General features: G+C 42.3%; 2 protein-coding genes across 2 annotated transcripts in view; both read right to left on the reverse strand.

Moving 5' to 3' along the window:
* LOC138959903 (uncharacterized) overlaps window positions 1-2,263 on the reverse strand; it is a 4,510-nt gene extending 2,247 nt beyond the window's left edge. The window contains exons 1-4 of the mRNA XM_070331578.1: window positions 1,793-2,263; window positions 1,188-1,322; window positions 677-820; window positions 1-268 (exon numbers count right to left, since the gene is read on the reverse strand). The exon at window positions 1-268 is cut by the window's left edge and continues 2,247 nt beyond it. Coding sequence (XP_070187679.1) covers window positions 1-268; window positions 677-820; window positions 1,188-1,322; window positions 1,793-2,012 — 767 coding nt within the window. The 5' untranslated portion in view covers window positions 2,013-2,263. The remainder of the gene's footprint in view (window positions 269-676; window positions 821-1,187; window positions 1,323-1,792) is intronic.
* A 7,753-nt stretch (window positions 2,264-10,016) lies between these two features.
* LOC138959905 (uncharacterized) overlaps window positions 10,017-15,000 on the reverse strand; it is a 26,227-nt gene continuing 21,243 nt past the window's right edge. Inside the window, exons 11-13 of the mRNA XM_070331580.1 lie at window positions 13,530-13,829; window positions 12,763-12,946; window positions 10,017-12,296 (exon numbers count right to left, since the gene is read on the reverse strand). Of these exons, the coding sequence (XP_070187681.1) occupies window positions 12,158-12,296; window positions 12,763-12,946; window positions 13,530-13,829 (623 nt within the window). The 3' untranslated portion in view covers window positions 10,017-12,157. The remainder of the gene's footprint in view (window positions 12,297-12,762; window positions 12,947-13,529; window positions 13,830-15,000) is intronic.

Raw genomic sequence — 15,000 nt, forward strand, 5'->3', positions numbered from 1 at the left:
TTCAGCACAGCTTCGACAGACTCATCGGCATTCCGGGGACCAGCTTCGTCGTCGTTGTTAGGCGTACGTGCGTACTTTTGTGGTCTGAGATGGAACCAGTAGACGGCGAAACCAAGGGCCGCAACTATGCACACCACGCCGATAGCGATGGAAGTGATGGTTCCGGGATGAAGGTTTGACTTGACTGTGGGAGCTGCCACAGTTCCAGGGTTCCCTGGGAGGCGCAGGTGTTCCCACAAGATAAGTGGGTAGTACTGTTCCAAGTATGCTGTAAAAATGCAAAAGGGCAGGTGATGAAACAAAATTAGCCTTTGAGGTTTCCAAAATGCTTGGAGAAAAACGATAGAATACAGAGAAAGACAGACAGACAGACAGACAGACGACAGACAGACAAACAGACAGACGACAGACAGACAAACAGACAGACATCATTGCAATGACTGACCATTCTTTCCCTCTCCTTCTGCCTCACACATACTCACTCTAATAACTCCCCACCCCCCTCAGTCCACACACACACATACACACACACACACAAACACGCACACATCGTGCATACACACACACCAACACACACGAACCATACTAAACAGCGATGAACGTATTTCAACCCAAAATTGAACAAATTCGAGATGTCTTGGTAAACAAACAGCTGTTGTGAATTGGCACTACTTACAATGGCAGTTTACGAAGCAGTCCGGATCGGTGACGTTTTGTTCTTTGTTGATACTGCAAAGATCTGAACACTTTGCACACTTCATTGCCTCCTGGACGAAGTACTGCTTGTTTGTGCATCGCTTCGCCATGGTTGGTAGGTATTCTGTTAAAGACATGAACACAGATAATAAGAAAATTGAAAAATAAAATGAGACGGAGTACGATTCAAATTGTGTTTCAGCATTATAGTCTATCTGTCAGTGTAAAGAAGAGGGTAGACAGAGTCGTACACAGTCGACAAGACAACCCGATGATAATTTATATTCATATAATTATACTGCGAAATGCGAAAGTACGGTCGGTGGAGATTTAAACTGAGTGCAAAATACTAATATACTCTCTCTCTCTCTCTCTCTCTCTCTCTCTCTCTCTCTCTCTCTCTCTCTCTCTCTCTCTCTCTCTCTCTCTCTCTCTCTCTCTTGTTTTCTTCGTGAGTATGACGAGCTGTTATACAATGGCCGTGTACTTACTTTTGCATTGTGATGAGCAGTCTCGCGTTGTTTTGGTGATCTCATGATGATCACAAATTTCCGAGCAGGGAGCACAGCTATATACCATGTCGTCATAATACTCATCGTTGGTGCATTTCAACGAGTCGAGATACCCTGTTGAATAAAAAGTAAAGAAACACAAATATTTAGCCGGCATACACACAGTGACACACATGTAGGTCTTCGCTCTCTCAGTCTCTCTCTCTCTCTCTCTCTCTCTCTCTCTCTCTCTCTCTCTCTCTCTCTCTCTCTCTCTCTCTCTCTCTCTCTCTCTCTCTCTCTCCGGCTTTATCGGCCCCCACAATTCAGTCTTTCTAAGTGTGTGTGTAATTATTCTGTCTGTCTGTTTGATGACTTGAAATTATCAGGGCACATTGTGTGTCACCGTCGTGCTTACGTGCGTTCGTGCGGCGTGCGTGCGTGTATATGTGTGTGCCGGTTTGTGTGTGTGTGTGTGTGTGTGTGTGTGTGTGTGTGTTCAGTTATAAGTCTCTAATTCGTAAGTTTTAACAAAAATGCTCGAAACCCGGCGGCAACACAGTTTCCGACAAAAGAGAACACACTCTTAAAAATCCATGTCTTACCGGAGCATTCATTTCTGCATTGTTCCTCAGTTCCAAGCGGTGAGATATGAGGATGAACGACGCCCGTACAAATCTCAGAACATGGCCCACAGTCATTCATATTGTCGTCGGAATACTCATTCCAGGCACATTTCTGTGCTGCTCCTCTAGCAGACGACACTCTGACAAGGGCCTGTACTGAGACCAAGACGAACAAGAATTGTATTCCGTTTCCAGCCATTCTTTTTAGATCAACCGCGAACTCTTCAAGTCGATAAAAACAAAAATGGACACGATAGCAGACGAACTGTTATTCAGTCTGGCTCAGCGCTGAAATCGCAATCCTCATACAGCTGAATTTCCTTATTCATCAATGAAAAACAGCCTAGGCTTGCTCTCGTGAGAATACTGAGTGCTCTTCGATGTAATTCTTCTCCTCCGTTTTTCGATGCGTTCGCCTTGACTGCCGATAGAGCACTGGACTCCAGTCTGCGGTTTTCAGTCTTCTCAATGAAACCGCGTTGAGATAGGAGTGCCAATAGGCTCAATCTGATTGGCTACTGGTACACGTGTTTGTGTGATGTCATGATGACCCCATGTGACCTCTCCCCGAAGTTTGGCAAGCACTGACTGGAGTGATGAAATTGACTGGTCTGAAGTTATTGCTTACACTCTCTCTCCCAACCCCGCTTGATGCTTATCACTACAATATAAGGGTAGTAATAAACTGATATAAGGTCCAATTTGTCAAATATTCTTGTGTCTGTCTCTTTGTTTCATTAAATGTGTCAGTCCTCGAACTGCGACGCAAAAGATCAGGTACGCACAGAGGATTTCCCCGCAAGTCTATATTTAGTTTTATTGTCGGCACAGAAGTTCTGGTGACGTCCTAACTGGCACTCGGCCAACTGATGTTGCAAGTGTTCAGTGTGTCCCAAATTAAAACCCCCCTCCGATTTTTTTAATGTTATTTTTTTTATATATAAATATCGATTTGTAAGCCCCATATCCCCCTCCCCCCTCAGTGGGATACTCAGTATACGGTCAATCCAACGTTCAACATGTGTCCGTTAATTGAACCTGTCCTCTTTTTTTTTTTAAATCTTATGTATTTAGTTGCTTTTCTTTTCGGTGACCTTAGTAAAATCTTGATTATTAGGTACGTTCGCCAATCAAATCTGTATAGACGTAAGACAACTTTTTGTTTAATGTATTTGGATGCCGTGCAGTTGACACAATCACATAAAGCAACATACATGTAGGCCTACTGCGTAAGTACGTATCAACTTGTCAGTAAGATGAACAGTTAAACTTTGTTATAAACAAAATGCACTGAATGAGAAACAAACAAAAGTTTTGAATTTTCGATGCACCAACTGAACTCTGTATGATTCTGAAACATGAAACCTGCACACAAAAACCAACATGACACAAGGGAGTGAAGCCATGAGTATGTCAAAACACTTTTAGGGGTGAGGTTCTTTGCCCTTGCACCATGAGTTTTGATAACTAACGAGACTCGGCTGGATTTGGGGGAAAGATTATTTTCGTTTCGTCACGAGGTCCAGGTAAGAACTGTAATAATTGCAAATGCAGGTGGAGAGAGAAAAGAGAGAGACGCACACACACACACACTCACACACACACAAAATGAGGAAATCTGTGATATTTAAAGGTAAAGTTCCACTGAGGAACCCCTTATACATTGTGTATATTCTGATTCTGATTCTGATTCTGATTCTGTTACCAGACTGTACCGAGGTGTAACGGACAAAAAAACGCACAAACACAATCCCCCCCCCCCCCCCCTCTCTCTCTCTCTCTCTCTCTCTTTCCGCTTGTCTAGCAAAACTTGGTGTTTCACAGTATTTATTGCACAGCAAACCTATCAAATTCTGTCAAAAAATTCATTTCTTATGCAGAAAAAAACCGAACGAAATATGAGTATTTACTTAAATACACACGCCAACCAAACTGGAAGGGCTAACCCGATTTCCTTTCCGGTATTTTTGACGTGAAAAAGCAGTAAAATACAGGATATTTTCCCGTAAACAACAACACTAAACGCAGCGGCGTATGGCGACAATGCAAGGCTTATAATACTGTTATTGAAACCATTGTTCATCGTTGTTATGGCTTCAATGCAAGGCGTAAAATACTGTTATTGAAACCATTGTTCATCGTTGTTATGGCTTCAATGCAAGGCTTATAATACTGTTATTGAAACCAATCTTCAAAGTTGTTATGTCGTATTGCACGCAAGGCTTATATATAATACTTTTATTAAAACCATTGTTCATCGTTGTTATGATGTTAGTTTGTTAGTTAGTTGTTGCTTTCAAGTTGGGTCCAGCGGACCATATAGGCCAAATCAGGACCCTATTGTTATGGTGAATTGCATGCAAGGCTTTTGTATAATACTGTTTTTGAAACCATTGTTCATGATTGATGAATTATTGCAGATAGCTAAGTCGTATACGTGCGCAGTTTCTATTGTTTTTATTGGTGTGTTTTTTAAATCTTTATTTTGACAGGCTGGTCAGTGCAATCACCTTTGCGTGTGAAAGACACAACCTGGTGTCGACTCACTAATCATATATTGAATACAGTCATGGCCTGCAATGATGCCATGATTGCGCACATTAATAAAGATAGGCTAATGGAGGCGAGCTTGTCTTCTGTTTCACCTGTTTGAAGTTGAAAGTCGTTAGTTCACCCAATCCCTGTTATCACTAGAATTCAGACTTCACGGCACAGCTCGCAGTTACTGGTGGCCTTATAACGAGTACTTTGTGCCATTGTGACACTTAATAATCTCATTTATGGTGAACACTTTTAAGTCAGGGGAGATATCCAAACTGACTGAGGGCCGAGGATCAACTGGTCGAGGCTCAAACCGTCGAGGATATTTCAATGGTCGAAAGTGACCAATTCCGGAATTGACTCTGTCGGGTTCTTATGGGTTGTGGAAAGGTTGCTTTCCCTTGCTATTGCTAAGGGAAGCTACACGTGACGTCAGTTGTATGCTTCAGCTTGCATGCAGTTCACGGGAAAGTAACTCCTCCACAACTGAGCAATAACAAACTTGACAGTTATTTCTGGAATTCGTCTATTATCTTCATCGTCCTCAGGAATGGTGACTATCGCCATAGTTCACTTTCATCTCCGTCGTTTTCATCAATGAGAGCAGACAGTCCTCCACGGGACTAAAACCGTTGTTGGAGCGAACGTCAAATAAGGGAGGCAATTTGCGCAACGATTCTCGTCGTTCCAGACGTGCTTGTGGACGTCGTGCGTCACTGGTCTCGTCTTCCAAAGACGTCTTCGTGGTAACGTCTGTTGCTGGGGTGCACGACGTCGTTTCGTTGTTTCTTGGCTGCTTGAATCTTTCCACGAGTTTCTTCTGTTTCTTTCCTCGCTGACCTTCGTTTGTTTTCGGTTTCGGTCGGAGAAGTCTTGCGGCTCAGACCTGGGTCGGTTTGATGATCTGGTTTTGCTTTTGCTGCTTTCATTTCTGCTGCTTTGGATAGAATGCTGGAAGAGATTGTCTGTTTTCTTTGCTGAGTGATCTTGCTTGTTGTCTCCTCTTCTTTGGATTGTCTGATGTGTGATTCTGAGGATGATGAATCAATTCTGTCTCTTCTCCTTGTTCCCCCTTCTCTTCTTTTTGTTCAACTATATCCTCCTCCTCTTTGACCTCTTCTTCTGGGCTGTCCCTTTGTCCTTGTGGTGAGTATTCGTCGACATACTTCTGCTTCCGCTTCTGCCGTTGATTCTGCTTTGCGTCGTCGTCGTTGGGAATACTCTGCTTTCTTGGTCGTTGTTTCTGCGGCATTTCTTCGCTAGGACGATTTTGCCCTCTTGCACGTGGTATCTGCGGTGTCGTTTCTTCGAGTCACAAAGAACACTTCGCTTCTTTGGACGTTCACTCTGCAAAGCTTTCCCGTTAGGAAGACCCTGCTTCTCTGGGCACTCTCTTCGCAAAACGTCTGCCTTAGGAAGAGTTTGTTTATTCCCACGTTCTTTCCGCAACGCTTCCTCGTTAAGAACACTCTGCTTTTCTGAATCCTCTCTCTGCAGCAAAACTGCTTCTCCCTTAGGAAGAGTTTGCTTCTTTCCGCGTTCTGTCCGCAAAGCTTCCCCGTTGGGAAGACCCTGCTTCCGTGGACGCCGTTGTTTCCGGTTGACCATCAGTCACGCCGGAGGCAACCCGGTCCCAGAGTCCGGTGACGTGGTGCCTTCAAGAGCCGTAGTCTCACCTGCCTGACGACGCCCAGAGGCGGCCGAGATGAGGCCAGCCAGACCAAGCGAGGACCGGACCGGCGTTACACGGCTGCTGGACTGGCAAGATCTGTTTCTGTACACGCCGCCGATGAAGGGCTTGGGGAAAGACGCCTGCATCTCATTCTTCTCCTGCTGGTTCAGCGCCTGCTGGCGGTTACGGCGGCAGTAGAGGAGAAAGTCGAGCAGGAGCAGGAACAGAATGACGACAGCGACTGAGCAGCACGTGCGGTAGCAGCAGCCATAGCTTTGTCCTAGTTTCTGACGTCACTCACCACCAGCGACGCTAAGCAGTGCTGGTCAGTCTCGGTGGTGGTGGTGGTGGAGGTGGAGGTGGTGGTGGGAGTGGAGAACTGTAGGGCGGAGGGAGAGGGGGGGGAGACGGAGAAGTGTGAAGCCTTGCGTTGTCCGCGTTGGTTGTCGGTGGGTCCTGCTCGCTGGTGTCGGTCATTGTGGTGCATGGCGTTGTGAGAGTGAACATCTGAAACGGTGATTGAAACGGAAAAAAATCATGTAAAAATATATACATCAATAAGCAAATATACATGAAAAGTACTCAGAAAGAAAACAATGCCAACAGTGCACTACTGCATGCACCATGAACAAGAAATATACAATCACTGAGGTTGACACACACACCACACACACACACACAGCTGTCATTATTATTCCAATAGTATTGGAACATTTAACTCAGGACAAAATCAAATATTCAATTCGACCTATCGGCCTTTAAATTGGACAAAAAAGAGGCACACAAGACAACAATAACATGATGCGACTTATTTTAGAATGTGACTGGGATGACTCCAAGATGGTGGAAGGTGTTGTATATGCGTGGTTTTGTCCTGATTTAAACGTTCGAATAAGGATAATAACTCGTCTATTTTTGTTATTCTGTGTACGTCTAGCTGTGTCTGACTAGTGTGAGACGTGTGTGTGTGTGTGTGTGTGTGTGCGTGTGTGTGTGTGTGTGTGTGTTTGTTTGCACAGCAGTAATTACCCTATTTCTCTCCCCTTGGCTACAGCAGCCAATGAAGATACGCCTTACAAAACTAGGCCCCGCCGTCCAGTAGTGATACTACAAGTATGGCAAGCCAATCTGTACAACATTTGTTTACACCATCCAATACTAGATTATGTACAATCCATTTGTCACATTGACCTTCAGCTAAACCTAGCAATGACATCATACACTAAGAACTGCTTTACACATTTTTCCTTCCAAAATACATGTGACCTTGACCCAAGGTCAAGGTCATCCAAGGTCATGCAACACAAAGCTGTTAATTCAAGACATAGGAAGTACAATGGTGCTTATTGGCTCTTTCTACCATGAGATATGGTCACTTTTAGTGGTTCACTACCTTATTTTGGTCACATTTCATAAGGGTCAAAGTGACCTTGACCATATGTGACCAAATGTGTCTCATGATGAAAGCATAACATGTGCCCCACATAATTTTTAAGTTTGAAACAGTTATCTTCCATAGTTCAGGGTCAAGGTCACTTCAAAATATGTATACAATCCAACTTTGAAGAGCTCCTGTGACCTTGACCTTGAAGCAAGGTAAACCAAAACTGGTATCAAAAGATGGGGCTTACTTTGCCCTATATATCATATATAGGTGAGGTATTAAATCTCACAAACTTCAGAGAAAATGGGAAAAATGGGAAAAATAGCTGTTTTTTAGACAACATTTATGGCCCCTGCGACCTTGACCTTGAAGCAAGGTCAAGATGCTATGTATGTTTTTGGGGCCTTGTCATCATACACCATCTTGCCAAATTTGGTACTGATAGACTGAATAGTGTCCAAGAAATATCAACGTTAAAGTTTTCCGGACGGCCGGACGGACGGACGGGGGGGGACGGACGGACGGACGACTCGGGTGAGTACATAGACTCACTTTTGCTTCGCATGTGAGTCAAAAACCGACACAACAGCAGGGGGAAATGGAGCCGCTATAGCAAACAACAGTGCATTGCACAAAACAAAACAATGTGTTGTTTTTGTCTGAAACGTGTGTACAAAGAAAATGAATAAAACACGCTTAACCAAAACAAAACAAAAGAAAGACTAATCATCAATACTATAAAATAGTCAAAGATCCAGCAAAAGGTATGGTTGACTTACCTCAAACACAAGCAGAGCATACTGTGGCGGCTAATCGAGTGTGACCGAGGACACGATTTGCTGATCAATGATGCGGATTGACCAAAACACTGACCAGTGTACTGGCCGCTTACCTGGACATGCATCTTCATGCATGATTGATGGGCGCTGTGGTCGCCGACTGGACGCAAAAGGTAACCTTGGCCAGGATTAATTAGTACATTTTTCACCTCGTCCATCATTTGTCGTCTGAATTCGTGGTGCTGAACTGCACTGACCCCTATAGCGAAGGTGTCAGACGTAAAGTACAGGATAAACAGTCAAACCCCATTCTACGACCACACAAATCACAGAAAATGAGATCTTAGAATTGAGGGAGTTTGAGTATGAAAGCTCATTTACAGAACTAATAAACAGAACAACTTGGATAGCAGGGTCTTAAAAGCTGCCCTTTACGTAGCGTTCATTTATTAATTCCTATTGTTTACATGTGCCAACAATGTTATAAAACTGTACCTAAGGGGATATAATAACGATTGGCTGTATAGCTTTCGAACACAGAAAAAATTATTTCAGTATTGCAAAGTGGTGTTGATAGTGTCGAATGTAAACAGAACAGTCTCAAAGTGAAAGTGGATGTTTTTCGGAAATTGCGAAGTTATAACAAGAATACAGAAAAGCGCGCTTTCCTGCTTAGCACAATACGCTACCGCGCTATAATCTGGCGTGTCAATATCACTACGTTTTGCACGTGGAAGGTGAGCGATTTCCTTCACGCGGGGATTGACGAAGCTGTACTGTCTGTGTTGACGGTCTAAAAATAGCCCAAGTCCTGGAGAACTGTTGCTAAACATAGCAATAAACTTTATAAAGAATTAATTATTTTTCGTAATTGGTAAGGACTTCAAACCTAAAACTTTGCAGGAAGCTTAATTTATACATCCCCGCAACGATGGGAAAAGCCCTGGAAGTAATTAAAATTATTAAATAGGACTATGTCAGCCTTTAAAAAAGAGGAGGTCTCAAATCAGGGGTCTTAAAGGGGGGTTCCACGTACGGTACATATATACCAGGCACAACAAGATCAGGAGCACTTACAGCAAAACTGTGTGTTTTTATTTGCTATTTTGTTGTACAGCATTCAGTCTAATTATTCATTAGCTTTGTCAAAGTTGCTTGATGTTTTGTTGGTCCTAAATTATATAAAATGTAAACTGAAGCGCCTGTTGCACACAAATGGACAGAGTACATAAGAGAGATTCGAACACCTCGCTCATACATGCACACACATAAAAACACAACACACGCTCATGCACACACACACCCTCTTAAAAATACACACAACACACACTCACATGCACACACACACACATGCGCACGCACACATACACATACACATACACACACACTCACGCACACACACACACACACACAAGTCGACTGAATGAAAAGTGGATAGGTATATTGAATTACAAAAAAATGCAAAGAAAGCAGAGTTAAACACCATTGACTAAAATGTTCTTGTAAATCTTCACTTTGAATGGTTTAACAGGTCAAAAAGCGTAGTTTGAGGAGTAGAGTAACATAATTTAATCGGCTGATTAACAGTTGTCTAAGAACAAAATTACAGTGTAAAGTTTCTAGTCTGGACTACTTTGGATATATAAATACATGTAATGTGAAAATGTGCTTCCTTACTTTATATGCTCGGTTATGTACACAAATACTGTGAAAACTTTAACATTCCCTGACAAACAGAGAGATACACACACAGACAAAACAAATACAAATTTACATGTAATAATCACACATACATACACACACATACACACAGCTGTGTGACAAGAGTAGATTTAATAATTTTATTGCCTCGGTAGCACTCCCTTATTCTACTGCAGATAAAAGACACTGTATACATAATGAAAGGCTTTTCACGTGTTTATGTTCAAAGATTTCAAGCAGAAACAATCAGCGCATTGAATAATCATATCAATCATATACGATAAAAAGAAATGATGATTCACAAACATTACCCATCACCATCTTGCTGGTTCCTGTGGTATGGAAAGCACAGCCACTGGCATTATTCTTGCTCAACAGAGAGTAAATTGATGCCAGTCTTTCTTCTCCATCACTCCTTATGAATGTTTGAGACATGATAAAAACTTGCCATGGTGATAATATCATGATCATGACTATGACATATCGTCTGCTTTTCTTGATGGGCTACAAGCACAAAGCACAAAAATAATGGGGATGAAAATAGGGTCATTAATATGTCTAGCAAGTTGTAGAAACAAGATTAAAGCATGTACAGACAATCTTGTGTCAGTCATGACTGTTGTGTACATTGTAAAGGATGGTGATGCCCTGTCAAAGCCAAACAAAAGCTTAGTTGCTGCCTTCTATCAGGCGTCAATCCCCAGTGATAAGATAAGATAATAGCAATCATCAGGAAATCTGTAGTTTCCTCTGTGTATATCTTAAATGTTACTAGGTTTTTTGACTAATAAGATCAATCTTAAGAGGGATATAGCATACATATGTGTTCATCTCTTGTCCAAAGAGGGACTCATCAAAAGTACATGAATAAAAATTGAAACATTTATACAGGAACAATTTCACAAAGCAAAAAATCAGAATGAAAATAAAATGAGAAAAAAAGTAACATTTGAGCACAAATTCTTGATGCGAAATCAATTATAACAAACTGTTCACCAATTAATATTCAAATACCTAAAACTATACATACTACTTACACAGGGCCAACACACACAAAAAGTGAAAAACCTGAAAGGCCTGGGTTCACGGCGGCAGAGCCAACTCAGGGGATCTGATGAGGCTTTTTTTTAAATCTTGAAGAGGCAAAGAACAGCCTCTCCTGGTACCAAGATGTTTGTTGATAAATTATAAAATAATACACATTTTGCCTCCATCAATTATAAAATACAGCACAACAGGACACAATTGCAATTAAATCACACTTATCAAGAAAAAGAATGCTTCATACACAATCATTAACCAAAACCATTACACACTCACACACAGGCTGACTCAGTCAAAGAGTCTCCATAAACCCATATATCAATTAAGAGTTTCCAGTGTCACTGCAGTTTACTTGAATGCATGCATTAACCTCTAGTGAGTTAACTAATATGGCAGGGCATGTACAATGTTCCTAAAGCCCGCTACTACGTGTAACCACAGCCGAACTAAGCAAACTGGGTTCGGCAAATACACCGTGCCTTGTTCGGTGTACTAACTAGCAGCGAATGTTTCGGTGATACCGGTCACATGATCAAGAAATATCACGTGAGAAGACTCGTGATCTTCTCAAAATGATAGCCGCCATTATAGTCACTCTTCAAGGATGAAGATACACAAATATTCAACCAATGAAAAGTCAGTTCGCCTGAGGTTACAGTGTCAGTGACGCGCTGCAAGGTTTGCAGGAGTGAATCGGCGAACCTCGAACGTTGCAGCTACAACCCATAATAAGGGAATACCCTGACTTGATGACGTAGTGCAACGTTCGCCGAACCTAGTTCGGCTTGGTTCAGCTGTAGTTAGTAGCGGGCTTTAGCCATGATGTGAGGGGATAACATTTCTAGGACTATGAACTTCACCTGTATGCAAGATTAATGAACTTACTTGAGGGTTTTTCCACAGAATCATCTGTTTTAAAAAGTGGACTTTAGTTGTAGTGTTCTCCCTCAAAAAACAAGTGCCAAAATAATAATAATAACACTAATGAACACTTATAAATAGCTCATGATGATGCACAATTGTAAACACACACACACACACACACCATAAAATCCAATGAATATGGTAATGGCAGGGGACAAACGCCCATAAACATCAAAGCCCACATGTGCAAAACAAGACTATACATGTTTCAGCCCAAGAGCTCAGAAAAAGAAGAAGTTGCAGCATCCAAAGCAACACACTTTACACTGTCTATCTGACTTTACTGCATACACTGACATCTACACTCGACCGAAGATGAGCTTTTTCCTCAGGGAATACATGGGAGCTGGGGACTGCTTGAAGTGTCCTCCCTCAATCAAAGCGTCGCCCTTGCCAACCTCAAAGTTCACCAGGGTCAGAATGTCAAGGATGTCATGACTGTAAACAAAGGTCAAGGTCAAATGAAATACAGTGCCGTAACTCACTCTCACATATATCCAATACATGCACACTTTATCACACGCACACACTCATACAAATGCGTGAATATACCAACACAAACATTCACAGTTTTTGATTTATTTTTAACATAAATGTTTACACGATTACAATCACTATCAAACAACTTGAACTGTGAGTGTCAATTCCCAAAATTGTTGTGCTCACTCTGCCATGTAAAATGATGGCCAGCAGAGACATCACACACAGACACACAGACATATGGGTAATGCAACACTATATAGCTGTATGCTGTTTTTAGAAATAGTACCCTGAATCTCCCTGAAGAAAATACCCAAAGATGACAAATATACAAAACATAACATCTCCCCTCTCAAAACCCCAACCCCCTTCCCCCCTGCAAAATACAAACCATACTGCGCAAACAAACAAAAACAAATCTTACTCCTCTGCATGTTTCTGGAGCATCTCAGTGAGCTTGGTGATGTACCAGGACCCACGGGTCTTGCTGCGGTACGACACGAATCCGGGCACGGTGGCGTATCCCAGCAGGAAATCCGACTCGTTGGGGATCAGCTCGGCAGGAGGGGCATCCTCCTCTACCTCACAGTCTCTCTGGATGTCGTGAGCTGTCAATGCAGGCAAATGTAAAACAAAAGTTAGCACATGTACATGCCACAAATAAGCACACAACTACCACTCTGTATACAGATTTTTCTGAAATAATTCTGCATGAAGATTTTGAGAAATAACTCTGTAGGTGTTCTTTATGCCCTGCGGAAGAGTTCTATGCCTTGAAAGTGAGGCGAAATGTAAACAGATGTGTCAGAAATCAAGAATTGTTAATTTTTGTTTATAATCATGGGCCATCTTTTTAAATAAAAGAAGCCAATCCTAACTCAGCTGATTTCCTGAACAATTACACACATCACAAAGAGAATGAATAGTTGCATGCACTTTCAATGTCCAGCCAAAATGTTGCTCAAATAAGTGAAAAGGGGTGTGTGTGTGTGTGTGTGTGTGTGTGTGTGTGTGTGTGTGTGTGTGTCTGTGTCTGTGTGTGTGTGTGTATGTGTGCTGCGTACGTGTGTCAACTGTGCCTGCATGTGTACACGTGTGCATGCGTGCATGCATGTATGTGCGTGTGTATGATGGGAATGTTATGTACAGTAGACCTTTATTTGTGTGATCTTGATGAATTGTTTAGCTAACCTCCCTGTTTCTCGCGGCCTTGGCAAGCCTGCAAGAAGAAGAGCTTAGGTTTGCCGGCCAGACTTGGACACGCCTGGGCACGGACGGGGCTGGTCAAATCACGAATAGGCACCGTCATTCCATTGACTCCATACACAGCACCTTGGACCCCGTGTGACAAAATGCAGCAGGCAAAGCAGTCGTAGTTGGAATGATCTTCAAAAGCCACTTGTCCCATGATCTGTACCAGCTGTTTGTCAGTGCAGTTCTCAATGGTTCTTGTATCGAAGTTCAGTCTGGTGAAAGTTGCATGCAGTTTGTCTGAAAAGACAACAGTACAATATCACTTGCAAACCACATTGCCTTTGAAATCTAAAGCAGCTGAAACTCCTGAATAGTCAATATAAGAATCAGAAATCAAAAATAGTTTTTTTGTCATCATTTTGGTAGTGCAAAAGTAAGCACAATTATCAACATATATGTTGTGAACGTAATTTTTAGAATGCAATTCAGGGCCCAAATGCATGTCACGAGTTCAAGCGATCCCGTTATACTTGTTTGTGACGTCAAACGTAAACTTTGTGTTGCTTTACTTCAAGTCTAAAAATACACAGAGCTCGGTAGGGTTTTAGCATGTGCCTTTTCTTTTAAGTGTTTCAAGACTTTTCGTTGTGCAACTTACGATTGCACAGCTTAGTTGTGAATTGACCATGAGTCGTCAAGGTAGTTATCAACATTGATTGGATCTTTGAGAAGGAATGTTTTCAATCGTTGTCCTCTAAAACTCAAACCCAAAGCTGCGATGGTTCCACATATTAAACAAACCGCCTGACTGGCCTTTACTTTGACAATCCACGTTTCAGCTGCAGCACCAACCAATTCACTACATGGATTTGTCAAATATGAACATTGTTTTTTGTTACCCAGCTTCTTATGAATGAAAACTTGTTAAAATGTTGACAAAACTATATGTCGCTCCTTCCACATCAAAGACCACAAGGTCGAAGTTCAAGTCAATGTTTCTTTTTGTCAATGATTAAACGTTTCATGCATTAATTGTTTTTTGTCTACATTGTCTTTGAACGAAACCCAAATCAGTTTAATCAACAAAACCTGTTGGACACAAGCAGCTTACTTGCACAGTAAAGGTGATATCAAAAATACAATGGAACCCCCCTTTAAGACCTCCAAAACTCTGAGAAAACCAGGTCTTAAAAAACTGGCACGGTTGGCCTAGTGGTAAGGCGTCCGCCCCGTGATCGGGAGGTCGTGGGTTCGAACCCCGGCCGGGTCATACCTAAGACTTTAAAATTGGCAATCTAGTGGCTGCTCCGCCTGGCGTCTGGCATTATGGGGTTAGTGCTAGGACTGGTTAGTCCGGTGTCAGAATAATGTGACTGGGTGAGACATGAAGCCTGTGCTGCGACTTCTGTCTTGTGTGTGGCGCACGTTAAATGTCAAAGCAGCACCGCCCTGATATGGCCCTTCGTGG

This window comes from Littorina saxatilis, linkage group LG2 (genome assembly GCF_037325665.1).
Source record: "Littorina saxatilis isolate snail1 linkage group LG2, US_GU_Lsax_2.0, whole genome shotgun sequence".
NCBI lineage: Eukaryota > Metazoa > Mollusca > Gastropoda > Littorinimorpha > Littorinidae > Littorina > Littorina saxatilis.